Here is a 16,550-nt window from a genome sequence, read left to right on the forward strand (position 1 = left end):
TTTCCTTGTATTACTCCTGAGCTTATCATCTCTTAAACTTCATCCTATGCCCTCTCATTTCGGAGTTTTCTTCATTTGAAAAACTCGCCTTCTGTACATTAATGCCGCAGAGATATTTAAATGTCTCTTTCCATAGTGTCCTTCACATGTAAACTACTCTGAATTGACTTCATAGTCATTAGTTAGTGGTATAGAAGCTTTAAATAAACAATAAACTATTTCAGACCAGTGGGATGGTTATGTCCATCAACCAACAGTTACATTAACCATTCTTATCAAATCCTCTGGTAACCATTCTCTGAGTGAAAAAATATTTCCTCCATTATGGGTTCTGGTGTGTCACTTTCCTGGTTTGTAGGGTGATGTGGGTACATAGAGAGCTTGATTTTCTGTTGAGATGGGAGAGGTGGTTGTGTCTTATTTAACCTGTTTGTGGGTGGGGGGGGGGAATATATTTTCAAAATAGGTTTTTTGGCCTTTAGTTTTGGTAGGAGGGGGATATTCCTTAATTGTGCTAGTAAAGGATTCCACCATTGTGCTGTAAGAAAGGCTGTAGAGTAAATAGTTTTATATTTGATTCCTCTAGGATTTGGGAATCTTATTCCTGATCAGGTTGTATTTATAACAAAGATGTTAAAAAAGAGCCAGATCAAGGACAAATCCCTGCGGCACTTCACTAACAACACCTTTTTCCTCCGAACAAACTCCATTTACCATTACCCTCTGTCTCCTATTTAACCAATATTTTCCTGTCCATAATTTTAGGTCCCATACCGAGGGCACTCAAGTTTATTTATCAACTGCCTAAGTGGAATTGTGTCAAAGGCTTTACTATAATCCAAGTACACCATATCTAATGGCCCTCCCATGTCTGTTTGGTCACCCAGTCAAAACAGATTTGTCTGACAAGACTTGCTTCTTGTAAAACCATGCCTCCATAGATCTAGAATCCATTCAATTCTAGAAATCTCACTATCCTCCACTTAAGCATTTCCATTAGTTTACTCACTACCAAGGTCAAACTTACCGGATTGTAATTCCCAACCTTCTTTTTCTGCTCTTGTGCAGAGGGATGTTGAAGGCTTTGTGAACCATGCTTTGTGCTGTATGGATAAATGTGGAAATACTGCTTCAGATCTAGAGAGAATTCTTCCCTCACCCTTTCAATTGTTTGATCATATTTTAGGTTTTGATATTTTTGGCATCCTAGGAATGTGGAGAGGTTGAAAATGTTTTTCTTGAGTACAGAAGCAGACTAAGCTGTTCTAGTATTTGCTAATTTAGGATGGACCAGACTTCCTATTTAAAAGGAAGTCTGAATTTACTCCACCTTCTAAGGATAAAGACATGGCAATTCACAACTTCTAATCTTTTTATTATTTCAACAATGTAAAATGCTTTCATCCAAAGGAACATTATCTTTATATCTCACATACTTGGATATTTTCCAATCTTGGTGTTGACATGGTTTCAATGTTCTGTTCATACAAGAATTGAAGTATATTTTAGTAAATCTAGCTTGCCCTTACTATAGTTTGTTTGTTATGCCACGATAATTATGGTTGATTTTAATGTTTGAGTGTTTTAAATTAGCTTTGGGATGACTTTTTGCTCCTTTGTTGAAAATGTATTTTTATTGCATCAGTTTGAGGATCTGTCAAAAGAATAAATATTTTACAAGTGTGTACCAGATCATATATGCCTTTTATTCTCTGTACTAAACAAGTATCAACTTTATCTTAATATTTCACTGGAGGCACATGTCTGTAACCATCATCTCCAGACAACTTTACTGCTTTGTGTAGCATTCTAGAATCTACATTATTCTGTTAGAAAACAGGAATTATTTTGGACTGTTGGTTCGCTAGGTCATAAGAATATGCTCTAGAAATATTGTTGTACTTGGGCTTTCAAGACCACAGAATCCGAGGACAGACTTGTATGGGTTCAAAGGCTTATTGAGTCCACCTGCTCACACAAAAACTCTTGTGGTAGTCTTGGGCAAATATGTATAGACCTTATTGTTGTATAGTATCTGGCTTTTTGTGGTGTTCAGTGCTTTCTTTGATATCTTATATTTGATCTTCCTATTGTATTGCTGATCAGAAGTTTAAAGCACCCTAGGTCTTAAATGTGAGGAGCAGACTTCAAAGTTGCAACCAATTTAAGTTATTACTTTATTTATTTATTTGTTCATTTTTAAAGCCCGTCCTCCCCAGAAGCTCAGAATGGGTTACAATAAAATAAAAATTAGGTACTTTCATTGGTTTTGGGTTCTACCACAGTCTCGTGTGATAAAATTTGCAATAATTTTCAATAAAATAAACTAATTTTATTCCTTAATTCTCAATTATGCTTCTACTAGGTGTCACTATGGATGGCAAGGACAGTACTGTAATGAGTGTATCTCCTACCCAGGCTGTGTTCACGGAAGCTGTAATAAACCATGGCAGTGCAATTGTGAAACCAATTGGGGTGGCCTGCTCTGCAATCAAGGTATTGCTTAACATTTTAGTTATGCACGGTGCTCCTTTTTCTGTATGGCTAGCTTGTTTTGCCAGTGTGTTGGTATATATAACACTTCACTTCTCTAATATGTTAGGTAAAAACAATCATCATGGTTTTAAAAATTTTCTTGACAAAGTTTGACTTCAGCTTTAGAATCAAGGAAACATTTTCTCGTTGGATGGATGGGGCGTTATTCTGATGATTATGAAGGCAAATCAAAAATTAAGGGAAATTGTTAAATTATGCGATAACTAGAACAGAGCTAGCGAAATGCTACACATGTACAAGTTTGTAAATTGCCTGTTTGGATAGTTTGTTCAAGCACAGTGCAGCACTCGGCCTTTAGTCGTGTGGCAGCTACAAGGTCAGAAACATGGATACTTCATTGCAAGATTGCACCATCGAAGAACTTGCAGGAGGGCACTTTCTTTGGGCAGAGGGAGTGAAACATGTGGAAATTCACTATCTGATATTGGGATATAGCAGCATGAATCAAGGAAAAGTTTGAGTGGGTAAAAAGGTTTAAGTTTCAAGTTTTCAAGTTTCAAGTTTCAAGTTTATTATATTATTTGATTAAACGCTTTTCAGGATACAAAGCGTTTTACAAAGAAATAAAATTGGATTTCTTAAATCACAAATACATCGTAAATAAAAATAATTACTTTAAAATTAAAAAAACGAACTGGGGTAACAAACACATGAAACAGTAGGAAAGGAGGGAAAAAGAAAAAATACAATTAAAAAAAAAAAAAAATGTGTTAATCAGATTAGGTTAGAACATAAGGATGGTGTGAGGAAAAGAATTTGAAAACGGGAAAATCTAAAGAGAGGGGGTAGATAATCTGAATTTAATACAAGACGATGAAATTAGGAATCAACCGGAAAATAAACTTTTAGTTAAAGGCTTCTTTAAAAAGAAAACACTTTAAGCTATTTTTGAATTTTTTCAAATCTTGTTCAAGTCGTAAATATAGAGGGAGTGAGTTCCAAATAGTTGGGGCTGTAACCGAGAAGATCAGGTCACGGCGAGTACCAATGATTTTTAAAGAGGGGACATATAGGGAAGCTTGTGAGGATGATCTGAGAACTCTTGACGGGCTGTAAGGAATAAGGAGCCTATCTATAAATGCAGGAGTATTATTTCTTATTGTCTTAAAGACTAATAGAGCTATTTTATATGTTATCCTATATGAAATTGGTAGCCAGTGAGCGTTTTGAAGCAGAGGTGTGACATGATCGAATTTTTTTGAACCTGAGATTACCTTTATTGCAGTGTTTTGTATGATTTGGAGGCGCCTTATATCCTTAAGATATGCCCCCTTTAACAAGGAATTGCAGTAGTCTAATTTTGAAATCACTAGAGAGTGAATTAAAGTATTGAGCGAAAATGAATCGAGAAGGGGAACCAACGAACGAATCATTCTTAGTTTATAGAAACAATTTTTAACCAAAGCACTGATGTTTAAAGCGGGAAGAACAGGTGTAACCAACGAAGGTCATTCTGGCCACTCATCAACACTGCTCACACAAAAGCACATTGATTGGGTAGATGCCTTGATTAGAGACCTATGGATAACTGTGTCTCAATTGACTTCAGATTTGGATATCGGTTATGGATCTACATTTGCCATAATGCATGATGACTTGGGATACAGGAAAGTATGTGCATGATGAGTTCCTAAATAGCTTACCACTGTGTCCCAGAGCAAAAGAGGTAAAGGAAGTGGTGCTCACCTGGCTTCTGGAGCGTCAAAAAACAACTTCTCTATAGAATGCAGAAACTCAGTGAACGATACAACAAATGCATCATCTTGCATCATGGGAATTATGTGGAAAAGTGGTATGTTCAGTTGCTCAGTTACTTCTATTAAATTTATTTATTTATTTATTTAATTCGATTTCTATACCGTCCTCCCAGGAGCTCAGAACGGGTTACAAGCTAACATTCACAGTATCTTACATTGGCCAGTACGTTTGGCAATACAATACAATATACAGTACCATACAGTACAGTAGCACAATAACAAGGCTGGACAGTACAGTAACTTAAAGACAGCTTGGGTGGGGACATTCATAGGAAATTCCTAGGGAAGTAATATAGTAGATTGGGCCAGAGGGTCACCAACTAGTGGTTGTTGGTGGGAGAGTTTAGAGGGGATTGTTTGTGGCAGGACCTTTAGTTGGAGAGAGGTCTTCACAGCTCTTCGGAAGGTCATTAATGTGGGGGGAGTTGGTTCTAAAGCTGTGGGATGAAGTGGCAGTTAAATATATTTTACCTTTACTTTTTGATTTACCCTCGTATCTTCACTTTTTATTTTTTTTTTATTCAGTGGAAAGCTGTGGTGTGACCAAAGAATGCCACTGGGACAAAATTTGTCCCCACCTTGTCCCTGCACCCTGTCCTCATGGCTTCTACATCTATCCCTGCTCCTGCCTTGTCCCTGCAAGCTTTGTCCTCATCTGAACAAGCCTTGAACACCTTATGCTAGGGAGGTAAAATTCCTAGATTCATAAATGACTGCTCCTTTGAACAACTGCTCCGGGAACCGACAAGAAGTGGGTACTATTTTAGATTTGGTCCTTAGTGGAATGCAAGACATAGTACAGGAGTTAACTGTGGTCCGCTGGGAAACGGTGATCGTAACGTGATCAATTTGAGCTGATACCGGGAGTAACATCGCAAAAGAAATCTACTGTCAGAGAGGATGATCCAAGATGGTGGACATGTAGCAGCAGCATCCCGGCTGTCTCTTTTTTTTTCTTCAAGATTATTGCTCTTTCTGCAAGTTTCTGACTATGCCCCATACTAAGAGGAAAGGGGCCATGAGAATATCTCAATATGTGGCCCTTACCTCTTCACCGATACAGCAAACACTTCAGCATTTTTTCAAGCCACGGAATGCCGCTGATCCTCGGACTTCCCAGTGACGGCAGACCTCTGTGGCGGCTTCGAGTGAGGGAGCACTCGAGCCCTTGGATTTTGAGACATCCTTGTCACTGCCAACGATCTCTGTACCGCTCTGTCGGGCGGGCAGAGTAGCAACTCGTTCTCCGGAGGGGAAGAGGGAGCTATCCCGGTGTAGGTAGCGGGCGGAGCTACATTATCGACTGGAGAGCAGGGGAGTAAGAGCTCTGAGGGAGTAAAAACCTCAGGAAGAACTCCTGCTAACACCCTGGATATCCTTCTAGAGGCCATAAGAAGAATGGAGGAGAAGATGGAGAAGACAGCTTCAGATGTTCAAGTATTGGTAACTAAAGTAGACTCCTTTACTTCTAATATTGAAAAGGTAAAACAAGAATGTTTAGAGAAGGTACTCCGAGACTATTCCTTTGAAAAATTCCATTACTACTATAATCAGAGACCAGACCACTCTTTCACGCAAGATAGAAATGATTGAAAACTACAACCGTCGTCTTAATTTAAAAGTATTGAATTGTCCAAAACTTTTTTTCTACGACACCGACTGACATCTTCAAAAAATTTCTGGTGGATAATTTGTTTTTTCCACCAGATCAATTACCACCTATAAATAAGGCTTATTTCCTACAAACATTAAAAAGAAATAGTGGTTCGGAAGAAGTACTTGTTTCTGAAAATTTACCACTTTCTGGGAATTTACTAGCTGATATGGACTTACAAAACGTAACAGCAGTTTTGGAAGATTCATTTACGGATGTAAATAACAGAGCTACATTAATTATAAATTTTATATTTGAGCAAGATCTCAATTCAATCATGAGGTTATTCTTTAAAAAAAATAGGTACACCTTTCTGTGGTCAATGTATATGGCTACACCATGATGTTACAAAATTAACACAAGAAAGGCTTAAGCTATTTTTAGCAATGCGAGAAGATACAAAGAAGTTGGGGGCTACTTTTACTTTAGCTTATCCTTGTAAATGTATAATTAAGTATATTAAAATATGTTTTTTATGCACCTGATCATCTAAGATCTTTTTTGGACCTTAAGGGGTTAATCAGAGGTGGAGAGTCTAGCTTCAAAAAATAAAATCCAGGGGGTACACGTATTAAGCCTGTTTCTTATTTTATTGGTTATTTTAATGATTATCTCCCTGTAACTGGATCATTCTCCTAAATTGAGGTCTAGGAAGGAGAATTGGTCCTGTTTCCGATAGGAATGTGAATATTTCTCGTTTTGATTTTCTTTTTACATGATGAATTATGACTCTGTGTTGCTTTATCAAGTTGTATTACCTGTGAATAATATGATGAATAAAAATAAAAAGAAAGAAAAAAAAGAAAGAAATCTACAGTAGGGGCGTTTAATTTTTTTTTTTTTTAATTCTTTATTCATTTTTAAACTTTCAAAAAGTGTACAATATAAGTTATACATAGATTTACTAACATCACTTGATAAATCTATCGAGATCATAACATATGTATATATATCTAAACCCTTCTCCCCCCCTCCCTTTCCATACAATTATTTAATTGAATCAATCTTTGTCATATTTCTTTTTTACATTTTCTTTCATTTATATAAACCCTCCCCTTTCCCCTCCAATCATAAATAATGTTAAGAAAATGGTGTTTATTCATTACAAAACAATGTCAAATGGCCCCCATATTTCATTAAACCTTTTATAATTTTCATTTTGTATTGCTATTGAACGTTCCATTCTATATATGTGACATAATGAATTCCACCAGAAATTAAAATTAAGTCTAGTGTGATCTTTCCAATTTGCAGTAATATGTTGCATGGCAACTCCTGTCATAATCAATAAAAGTTTGTTATTACTTGCCGATATCTGACTTTTAAATATCACAGTATCATAAGTTAATGCTACAGGATTATCTAATAAAGAATTTATTTGATCCCAGATTGAATTCCAAAAGGCTAATATATAGGGACAGTAAAATAAAAGATGATCCAAAGTCCCTATATCAAGCTTACAATGCCAACATCTATTAGACAATGAACTATTTAATTTTTGTAATCTAACAGGGGTCCAAAATGCTCTATGCAAAAGAAAAACCCAAGTTTGTCTCATAGATGCTGACAGTGTACATCTTATTCTCCAAGACCAAATTTGTGGCCATTGAGATGCTAAAATTTGATGCTTAATCTCAATGCTCCAAATATCCCTAAGACCATTTTTAGGTTTTTTATTAACCAATTCACTAATAACTTTATACCACTGTGCGGCCTGGTGACCCAGAAAATCTGCCTGGAAGCATAAAAATTCCATGCTGTATTGAGAATTTAAAGTTTTCCATTCAGGGAACCCTGCCTGAATGGCCTGCTTCAATTGCAACCATTTATAAAATTGTGATTTATTCAGTCCAAATTTATTTTGCAATTGTGTAAACTCAAGCATTTTTCCATTTGAAATAACATCATTTAAAGTTCGTATTCCTGCATTTAACCAATGCCTCCAGACAATCTTAGTTCCGCCAATTTGAATCTTGGAGTTTAGCCATATAGATTGATTTGTCGATTTACTAATAGGAATTTCAGTTAAATTACTTACATACCTCAGAGTTTTCCAGGTATCTAATAAAAGTTTATTTTCTTTATACAATCTGGGCATCTTGATACTGAGAATGTGACAAAGATGTAAAGGAGACAGGAGTCGCCATTCCAAGTATAACCAATCTGGAGTGTATTCAATGAGATCTGGGAGGACCCAATACATACCTTGACGTAAAATATAGGCCTGATGATACCTATAGAAATTTGGGAAATTTACCCCACCCTCCTTAATTGATTTCTGTAAAGATACCAAAGCAATTCTAGGTGTTTTACCAAGCCAAACAAACTTAATAATTATTACATTCAATTTTTTATAAAAAGAGTTTTGAAAAAATACCGGAATCATACACATCTGATAGCAAACCACAGGCAATATCATCATTTTTATGGTTTGAACTCTCCCCCACCAAGATATATGTAATGGATTCCATTGTTCACATAATTCCGAAACCTTTTTTAATAAAAGTTTTTCATTTTCTTTTACTGTATCTTCTATTGAATTTTTAATCCAAATTCCTAAATATTTTAATCCATCCTCTTTCCAAACAAAAGGAAATGAATCAAACATAGATTTTATGCAATGCACATTAAGCGAAAGAATTTCAGATTTATTCCAATTGATTTTATATCCTGAAAATATTCCAAATCTTTCAATCAATTCTAACAAACATGGTATAGTTGAACCTGGATTGAGCAAATATAATAAAATATGATCCGCATAAGCAGATAATTTGTATTCCCATTCTTTCAAGGGAATACCCTGTATCCCCTTTGTCTGATTAATAGCTATCAATAAGGGTTCTAAAATAATATCAAACAGCAAAGGAGATAATGGACATCCTTGTCTAACTCCTCTATGTAATTTAAAACTCTCAGATAAATTATTATTAATGTATAGTCTTGCCATAGGGGAGCTATACAAAGTTTTAATCATTTGAACAAAACCAGGACCCACACCAAACCAATCCAAAGCCTGATACATGAATGACCATTCTACCCTATCAAAAGCTTTTTCTGCATCTAATGAAAGAGCAAAAGCTGGTTCATTCATCATTTTAGTTAAATTTAAGGTATGAAACGTCAATCTTGTATTGTTAGAAGAATGTTTATTAGCAACAAAACCCGTTTGATGTACATCAATTATGTAAGGGAGAGCCTTTGCCAATCTTAATGCCAGAACCTTAGCCAATAATTTTCCATCAACATTAATTAATGATATTGGCCTGTAATTTGAAACCATAGTGGGATCTTTATTTGGCTTTGGCAAAACAATCACCACAGATTCTTTTAATAGTACTTTTAATACAACCTTTATTAAGTTGAAACTGATATAAATTTAGTAAATAGGGTAATAAAGAATTTTGAAATGTTTTATAGAATTCCACAGTAAAACCATCCCCACCTGGAGCGGATCCAACTCTAAGAGACTTCAATGCTGTTTCTAATTCTTTTAATGATATAGGTTCTTCTAAACTTCTTTTTATATGATCAGGAAGTTTTGGACCCTCAAGAAGATTTAAAAATTCCATACCTTTTTGAACTTTATCAACAGAAGACTCGGAAGAATACAACTCTTTGTAAAAAGCCAAAAATTGATTTAAAATGTTACTAGTTTGATTATGCATATTTCCTTTCTCATCTTTTATTGCACTTATTTTTATTCTTCTCTTTTTTGCTTTAAGATAATTTGAAAGTAAACTTCCTGCCTTATTAGATTTTCCATAATACAAGGTTTGCAGAGAAAACAAATCTTTCCTTGCCATTTTTGAAGAAATTTCATTATATTTGCCTTTAGCCTTTAATAAAGTTTGCAAATTTTCGTGATTCCAATCATCTATTAATTTGGATTCCAGCAATTTAATTTCTTTTTCCAAATCTGAAAATTGTTTAATAAGTTGTTTTTTAATATACGCAGAATAAGAAATAATATTACCTCTTATAGTAGCTTTAAATGCATCCCATAAGATTTCCGCATTAATTTCTGCTGAAGTATTTATTTGGAAAAATTCTAAAATTTTTAACTTAATTTCTTCAAGAAAAGTTGAATCTGAAACCAATGTATTATCAAACCTCCATAATGATCTATTGTATTCATTATTATCTAGTGTAAGTGTAATCCACACTCCTCCATGATCAGACAAAATAATTGGATCAATGGAAGCTCGTGTCACTTGTTGCACTATAGAATTTGATACCAATATGTAATCAATTCTTGAAAAAGATTTATGAACTGGTGAGCAAAAAGAGAACTCCTGATCATTAAAATGAAGAATACGCCATATATCTTTCAAATTACAAGTATTCACCAAATTATCTAATCCTAATGATTTTATATTTTTGCTTGGTTTTTTATCCAAAAAAGGATCCATAACAGCATTAAAATCTCCAGCTACTATTAAATTAGAAGCAGCCAGTGGGAGTATTAATTTTTGTATATTAATAAAAAATTCATTTTGATTCGAGTTCGGGGCATAGATATTTAATAAAGTCAAAGTATTATTTCCCATTCTCATTTCCGCTCGTATCCATCTCCCTAAAGGATCAAATCTATCATTTTAAATGACACTAAACATTTTTTGTTCACTAATATAGCCACTCCTGCCTTTTTCCCTATTGCAGGAGCGAAAAAACAGTGTTTCACCCAATTATCTTCTAGCTTTCTGGATTCAACCACTGACAAATGTGTCTCTTGAATATAATACACATCAACCTGTTGCCTTTTTAAAAATGCTAACATTTTTTTTCTTTTTACTGGGTGATTAAGGCCATTAACATTGAGTGAAAAAATTTTAATCTCCATCAATCCAAATAATTTTTACAAAAGCTCTTCCAATTATTATATCTGAACAAAAAATTGAAATCATTTGAAATGAATAAACACCACCTTCATTTGTATCTCCCAATCCAACATCCCTACCCCAATTATTAAATCCCTTTAACCCCCCTCCCATCCCTCCCTCTCCCACCCTTAATATTGACTGATAAAACCTGGAACTGCACATACAAGACCAAGTAAAGCTAAACTAAAAGCTCTATACAGACTTCAATTATAAAACAATATTGTATGTAATAATCATATGTATTTTTACAATTAATTTATGTAATATTTTCAAAATATTAAAAAATCAAAATAAGAAACTAAATAAAGATCTTCCATTCACATTATAAATGACAAAAGAGAATGTGAAACTCTATATGTCTGCTAAAAGTATCAGACTTGTAAGAAACCTATAAATAAAAATTAAGCATTAATAATATATTTTCCTTTTTTTTAAATTATTATTATTATTTATTTATTTTTAAATATATATATTCTCCTTAAATATTCTCAAAGAAGCCTACTAAACCCTAAACTAGAGTCCCTTGAAAATATTTGCTAATTGAAATCTTTTGTATTGAATTCTTATCAAAACCTCCATTAAAACTCATCATAACCTATGATCTAAATCTGCCTCTATAAGCTCTGTATATTAATATCTTATTTTCATGAATATATTGCAATAACATATATCAGAGATTCTAATATCTTATTAAGATATGTAACAGCAAAGGAACAAATCATTTCAACTTTAAAAGTCATCCTTTGAGAAAGATATTAAAGGCTCACAGAGAAACAAACTGCCTTTTTCATCAGCATTCCATTTCACCGTTGCCATTCAAAATAAACAGAGCCAAACTGTCAGCAGATTCTCAAATATATTAAAGATGAATAACAAATAAAATCAAATAAAAACCAAGAAGAATCAATTCCAACTCCAGGAAGTGAATAAGTCAAACTAAATTGACATCGGCTGCTCCCTTTGATTTAAAAACATTTCCAACTTCACAGGCTCATCAAAGCTCATAGTTTTGTTGTCAATAGTTATTTTCATAATAGCAGGGTATATCAGGCCAAATCTAGCTCCGATGTCTCTTAACTTCGGCCTCATGTCTAGAAATTTTTTCCTTTTATCTGCCGTTGTTTTAGCGAAATCAGGGACGATGTGGACTTTGGCATCCTGACATTTTAAATTCGCATGTTCCTTAGCCATTCTTAACACCTCTAAAACTTGTTGGTGTCTTAGCAACTTGAAAATTATGGGGCGAGGACCTTTTAAAGTATCAGGTCTTCTCATTGGTATGCGATGTGCACGTTCAACTTCTATTGGGTATTTGGATTTGAGGGGCAGGACTTTCATCAAAAAATTTTCAACAAATGAGACCGGGTTGTTTTTCTCCACCCCTTCCGGTACGCCCAAAAGTCTCAAGTTACTCCGCCTCATGCGATTCTGGCAATCCTCCACTTCCCTGGTGAGTGTAAAGATTTTTTCTCTGTCCATTTTATATTGCCTTTTTTCATTTTCAAAGCTGTCCATTCGCATTTCTAATTTAGTTGTTTTGATTTCTAGCACTTCGGTACGTTTATTTAAAGTTGTTACTTCTTCTTGTATCTCGTCCAGTTTTTTGGCGTTTTTTAAAAGAATTTCCTTTATTTCTTGAATTTCCTTCCAAAAGTCGATGTCGCTCTTCTCCCTTGACAACGGGCACTTCGATGGTGTTGCCGGCTCCGGCTTAGATCTTTTAACACTGCCGGTATTAGAAACCACCATTTCTGATTTATTTTGTTTTCCTAAAGCCATAATGTTGTCAATTTTCTTCGTTTTGAGTTTAAATTGAAATTTTTGTTTTAGTATTTTAAGTCATGAATGTCTGTTTATATGGAGCCTCTGCCTTACCCGTCCATACTCGTGCACTCCCAAGCCACGCCCCCTAGGGGGCGTTTAATTTTTGAAAGGGCGACTATGATAAAATGAGGAACATGCTTAAAAAGAAGCTAAAAGGATCAGTTGCAAAGGTTAGGATTGTAAACTAGGCGTGGATGTTATTTAAAAATACCAGCGTGGAAGCGCAGAGGAAACGAGAGCTGGGATGGTTAAAAGGTGATATAAAAAGCTATTAGAGCAAAAAAAAATCCTATAAAGAATTGAAAAAAGATCCGAATGAAGAAGAAAATAATAATAAGAAACATGAGCACTGGCAAGTTAGATGCAAAGCATTGATAAAGATAGATAAGAAAGAATATGAAGAGAAACTTGCAAAAGAGGCAAAAACTCATAACAATTTTTTTTAGATGCATCGGAAGCAGAAAACCTGTGAGGGAATCTGTGGGACTGTTGGATAATCAAGAAGCAAAAGGAGCACTCAGGGAGGATAAGGCCATAGCAGAAAGACTGAATGAATTCTAAGGTGTGAATAAACTTGTGGATAAAGGTGAGCTGGTTGATATAGGGTAACTAGATTTTTAGAAAGCTTTTGATAAAGTTCCTCACAAGAGGCTCCTGAGAAAATTGAAGTGTCATGGGATAGGTGGCAAAATTCAGTTGTGGATTAGTAATTGGTTATCGGATAGAAAACAGAGGGTAGGGTTAAATGGTCATTTTTCTCAATGGAGGAGAGTAAATAGTGGAGTGCCACAGAGGTCTGTACTGGGACTGGTGCTATTTAACTTATTTATCAATGATCTGGAAATTAGAATGACAAGTGAGGTTATTAAATTTGCAGATGACACTAAACTGTTCAAAGTTGTTAAAACACATGCGGATTGTGAAAAATTGCAGGCAGACCTTAGGAAATTGGAAGACTGGGTGTCCAGAAGAAGAAGAAGAAATTTAATGTGGACAAATGCAAAGTGATGCACATTGGGAAGGATAACCTGAATCACAGTTACCAGATGCTAGGGTCCACTTTGGGGATTAGCTCCCAAGAAGAGGATCTGATTATCGTAGACAATACGATGAAAATCTTCTGCCTAATGTGCGGTGGCAGCCAAGAAAGAAAACAGGATGCTAAGAATTATTAAAAAAGGAATGGTTAACAAGATTAAGAATTGCTCCCTGGTGCGACCTCATCTGGAGTATTGTGTTCAATTCTGGTCTCCTTATCTCAAGAAAGATATAGTGGCATTATAAAAGGTTCAAAGAAGAGTGACCAAGATGATAAAGGGGATGGAACTCCTCTTGTTAGAGGAAAGACTAAAACAATTAGTGCTCTTCAGCTTGGAAAAGAGACGGCTGAGGGGAGATATGATTGAAGTCTACAAAATCCTGAGTGGAGTAGAATGGGTACAAGTGGATCGATTTTTCACTCTTGTCAAAAATTACAAAGACTAGAGGACACTCGATGACGTTACAGGGAAATACTTTTTAAAACCAATAGGAGGAATTTTTTTTTTCACTTGGAGAATAGTTAAGCTCTGGAACCCATTGCCAGAGGTTGTGGTAAGAGCGGATAGCATTGCTGGTTTTAAGAAAGGTTTGAACGAGTTCCTGGAGGAAAAGTCCATAATCTGTTATTGAGAGACATGGGGGAAGCCACTGCTTGCCCCTAGATCGGTAGCATAGAATATTGCTACTCCTTGGGTTTTGATCAGGTACTAGTGACCTAGATTGGCCACCGTGGGAACGGGCTACTGGGCTTGATGAACCATTGGTCTGACCCAGTAAGGCTATTCTTATGTTCTTATAAAGTGGGACAATATTCTATGCAACTGTTTGTAAATCGCAAATAGAGCCTTCCATTTCAATCTGGTTTTGGTACAGTTTGCCTGTGTGTTTACATCATGTGGAAAGATAATTGAATTGTCTTTCAGACATGAGTGTAAGAGAACCAACACAGTGTAGCGGATAAACAAGAAATTAGAAATGCTGCTAGATGCCAGCAAATCTGTTGCAGTAGCAGTAACTTGCTTGAGCAACTGGACACATGATAGAAGGATATTACAAGTTATAGAAGTCTGACTCATTGCCGCATCAAAGGCAAACAAGAGGCAAATGATGTCATTTAATAGTATGAGGGAACACTGAAAAGTTCTCAGCCGAACCAAGAAGAGAATGTGGAGCCATGAAACTTAAAAATTTACAGTCCATAGTTTGCTGTTGAGACAGACATGGAAGTCGCTGTTTGTCCTGTATCGGTGGCATGGAATGCTGCTATTATTTGGGATTTTGCCAGGTACTTCTGACTTGGATTGGCCTCCGTGAAGATGGATGGACCATTAGTGTAACCCAGTAAGGCTATTATGTTCTTATTCCACATTTTTCTTTACACTTTTCAGTGATATGGAATGAAAGGAAAAGTGTGGAATAACTTAAGTTTCATGGCTCCACATCTTTGTCTTTTTGATTGGGCTGAGAACTTTTCAGTGGCTCATTGTAGCTTTTTTAAATCCAAAAGCAGCTTCTGCAGTTTTTTTAATTGTTGAATTCAGTGGATAATCTAAGATATTAGGTTTTTTTTAATTTTAATTTTTGTAACATCTTGACATTAGCATTTTATAGCTGCTGTTTCATCTAGTTGGAATAGCCTGTTCTAAGGCTAGTCTTAAGTTAGAGAATGACACAGGGACACAGTTTGTTCCTGTGACCACAGACTCTGTCCCCACCTTGCAGTTAACCACAGGTACCCATCCCCGTGTCATTCTCTAGTGTGAGCTGCTGTCGATTGGTGGTGGTGGTTGCAGATGAAAATTGATTAAAAGGAACTTTGATGATGAAGCCAAAAGAATGTTGTTTAGCCGAGAACTAAGACAGTACCTATGGGACTTCTTATTGCATCTTTTTATATCTGATTCTTTTCTTGTCTAGATTTAAACTACTGTGGAAATCATCACCCATGTCTAAATGGTGGAACTTGTATGAACACAGAGCCAGACAAATATCACTGTGTTTGTCCAGATGGCTACTCTGGAAAGAACTGTGAAATTGGTAGGCATAATGCTTTAATTTGAGTGCACTTTTGATAGCTGAAACTTTTATTACTTTGTGAATTTTTAGAAGAATAATGAAAGGTTTAAATCTGCTTCACTTGCATTGCTGAAGTTTAAGCTGAGAATTGGAAAGAAAAGGAATACTTATGTAAAACTGGCTATTTTTAATGAGGTATAACCTAAAACTAATCACCCTTGCAGTATATAAAAATATAATAGAAAGCAAATCTAAATACTGCTAATAACCAGCAATACACATCAGTGTAGTTAGCCCAACAAATTTGAAGGGCTATGGCCTCAGAATCGGAGCCTACGCACAGCAGTGTCAATCACAAACTGAGGAAGATCTGCGTAGTGAAATCGCTCCTGCTCCAATCATTGGCCAACACACATCAATTTTTTTTGGAAAATTTTTCAAAAGCATTTAAATGAAGCTATAAACACAACCTCTACAGGGTTATAATGTGTAAGTGCAAGCCAGGATATGAAAAACATAGACCAGAAAGAAGACTTAGCTTTGTAGCTGACTTGTCTTTACAGGAAAATATAGTCACTAGTGTTTGTTTGCCGACGCAGCCAGCGTTTCGCGGGAATTTTATAATAAAGACCATCCGCTGCGTCAGGGCCACCTTAATTACTGCAGTAATTAAGCCTTGATTTTTGAATGTCCTGGTGGCCCTGACGCAGCGGATGGTCTTTATTATAAAATTCCCGCGAAACGCTGGCCGCGTCAGCAAACAAACACTAGTGACTATATTTTCCTATAAAGACAAGTCAGCTACAAAGCTAAGTCTTCTTT

At 35.5% G+C, this 16,550-nt stretch overlaps 1 protein-coding gene across 5 annotated transcripts in view; it reads left to right on the plus strand.

Moving 5' to 3' along the window:
* The window catches only part of JAG2 (jagged canonical Notch ligand 2), a 288,684-nt gene that overhangs the window by 111,713 nt on the left and 160,421 nt on the right, over window positions 1-16,550 (plus strand). For all 5 annotated transcript variants that reach the window (XM_033952670.1, XM_033952665.1, XM_033952666.1 and 2 more), the window contains 2 exons: window positions 2,366-2,496; window positions 15,630-15,749. In XM_033952670.1, coding sequence (XP_033808561.1) covers window positions 2,366-2,496; window positions 15,630-15,749 — 251 coding nt within the window. The remainder of the gene's footprint in view (window positions 1-2,365; window positions 2,497-15,629; window positions 15,750-16,550) is intronic.

Source organism: Geotrypetes seraphini, chromosome 7 (assembly GCF_902459505.1).
Source record: "Geotrypetes seraphini chromosome 7, aGeoSer1.1, whole genome shotgun sequence".
NCBI classification, from domain to species: Eukaryota; Metazoa; Chordata; class Amphibia; order Gymnophiona; family Dermophiidae; genus Geotrypetes; species Geotrypetes seraphini.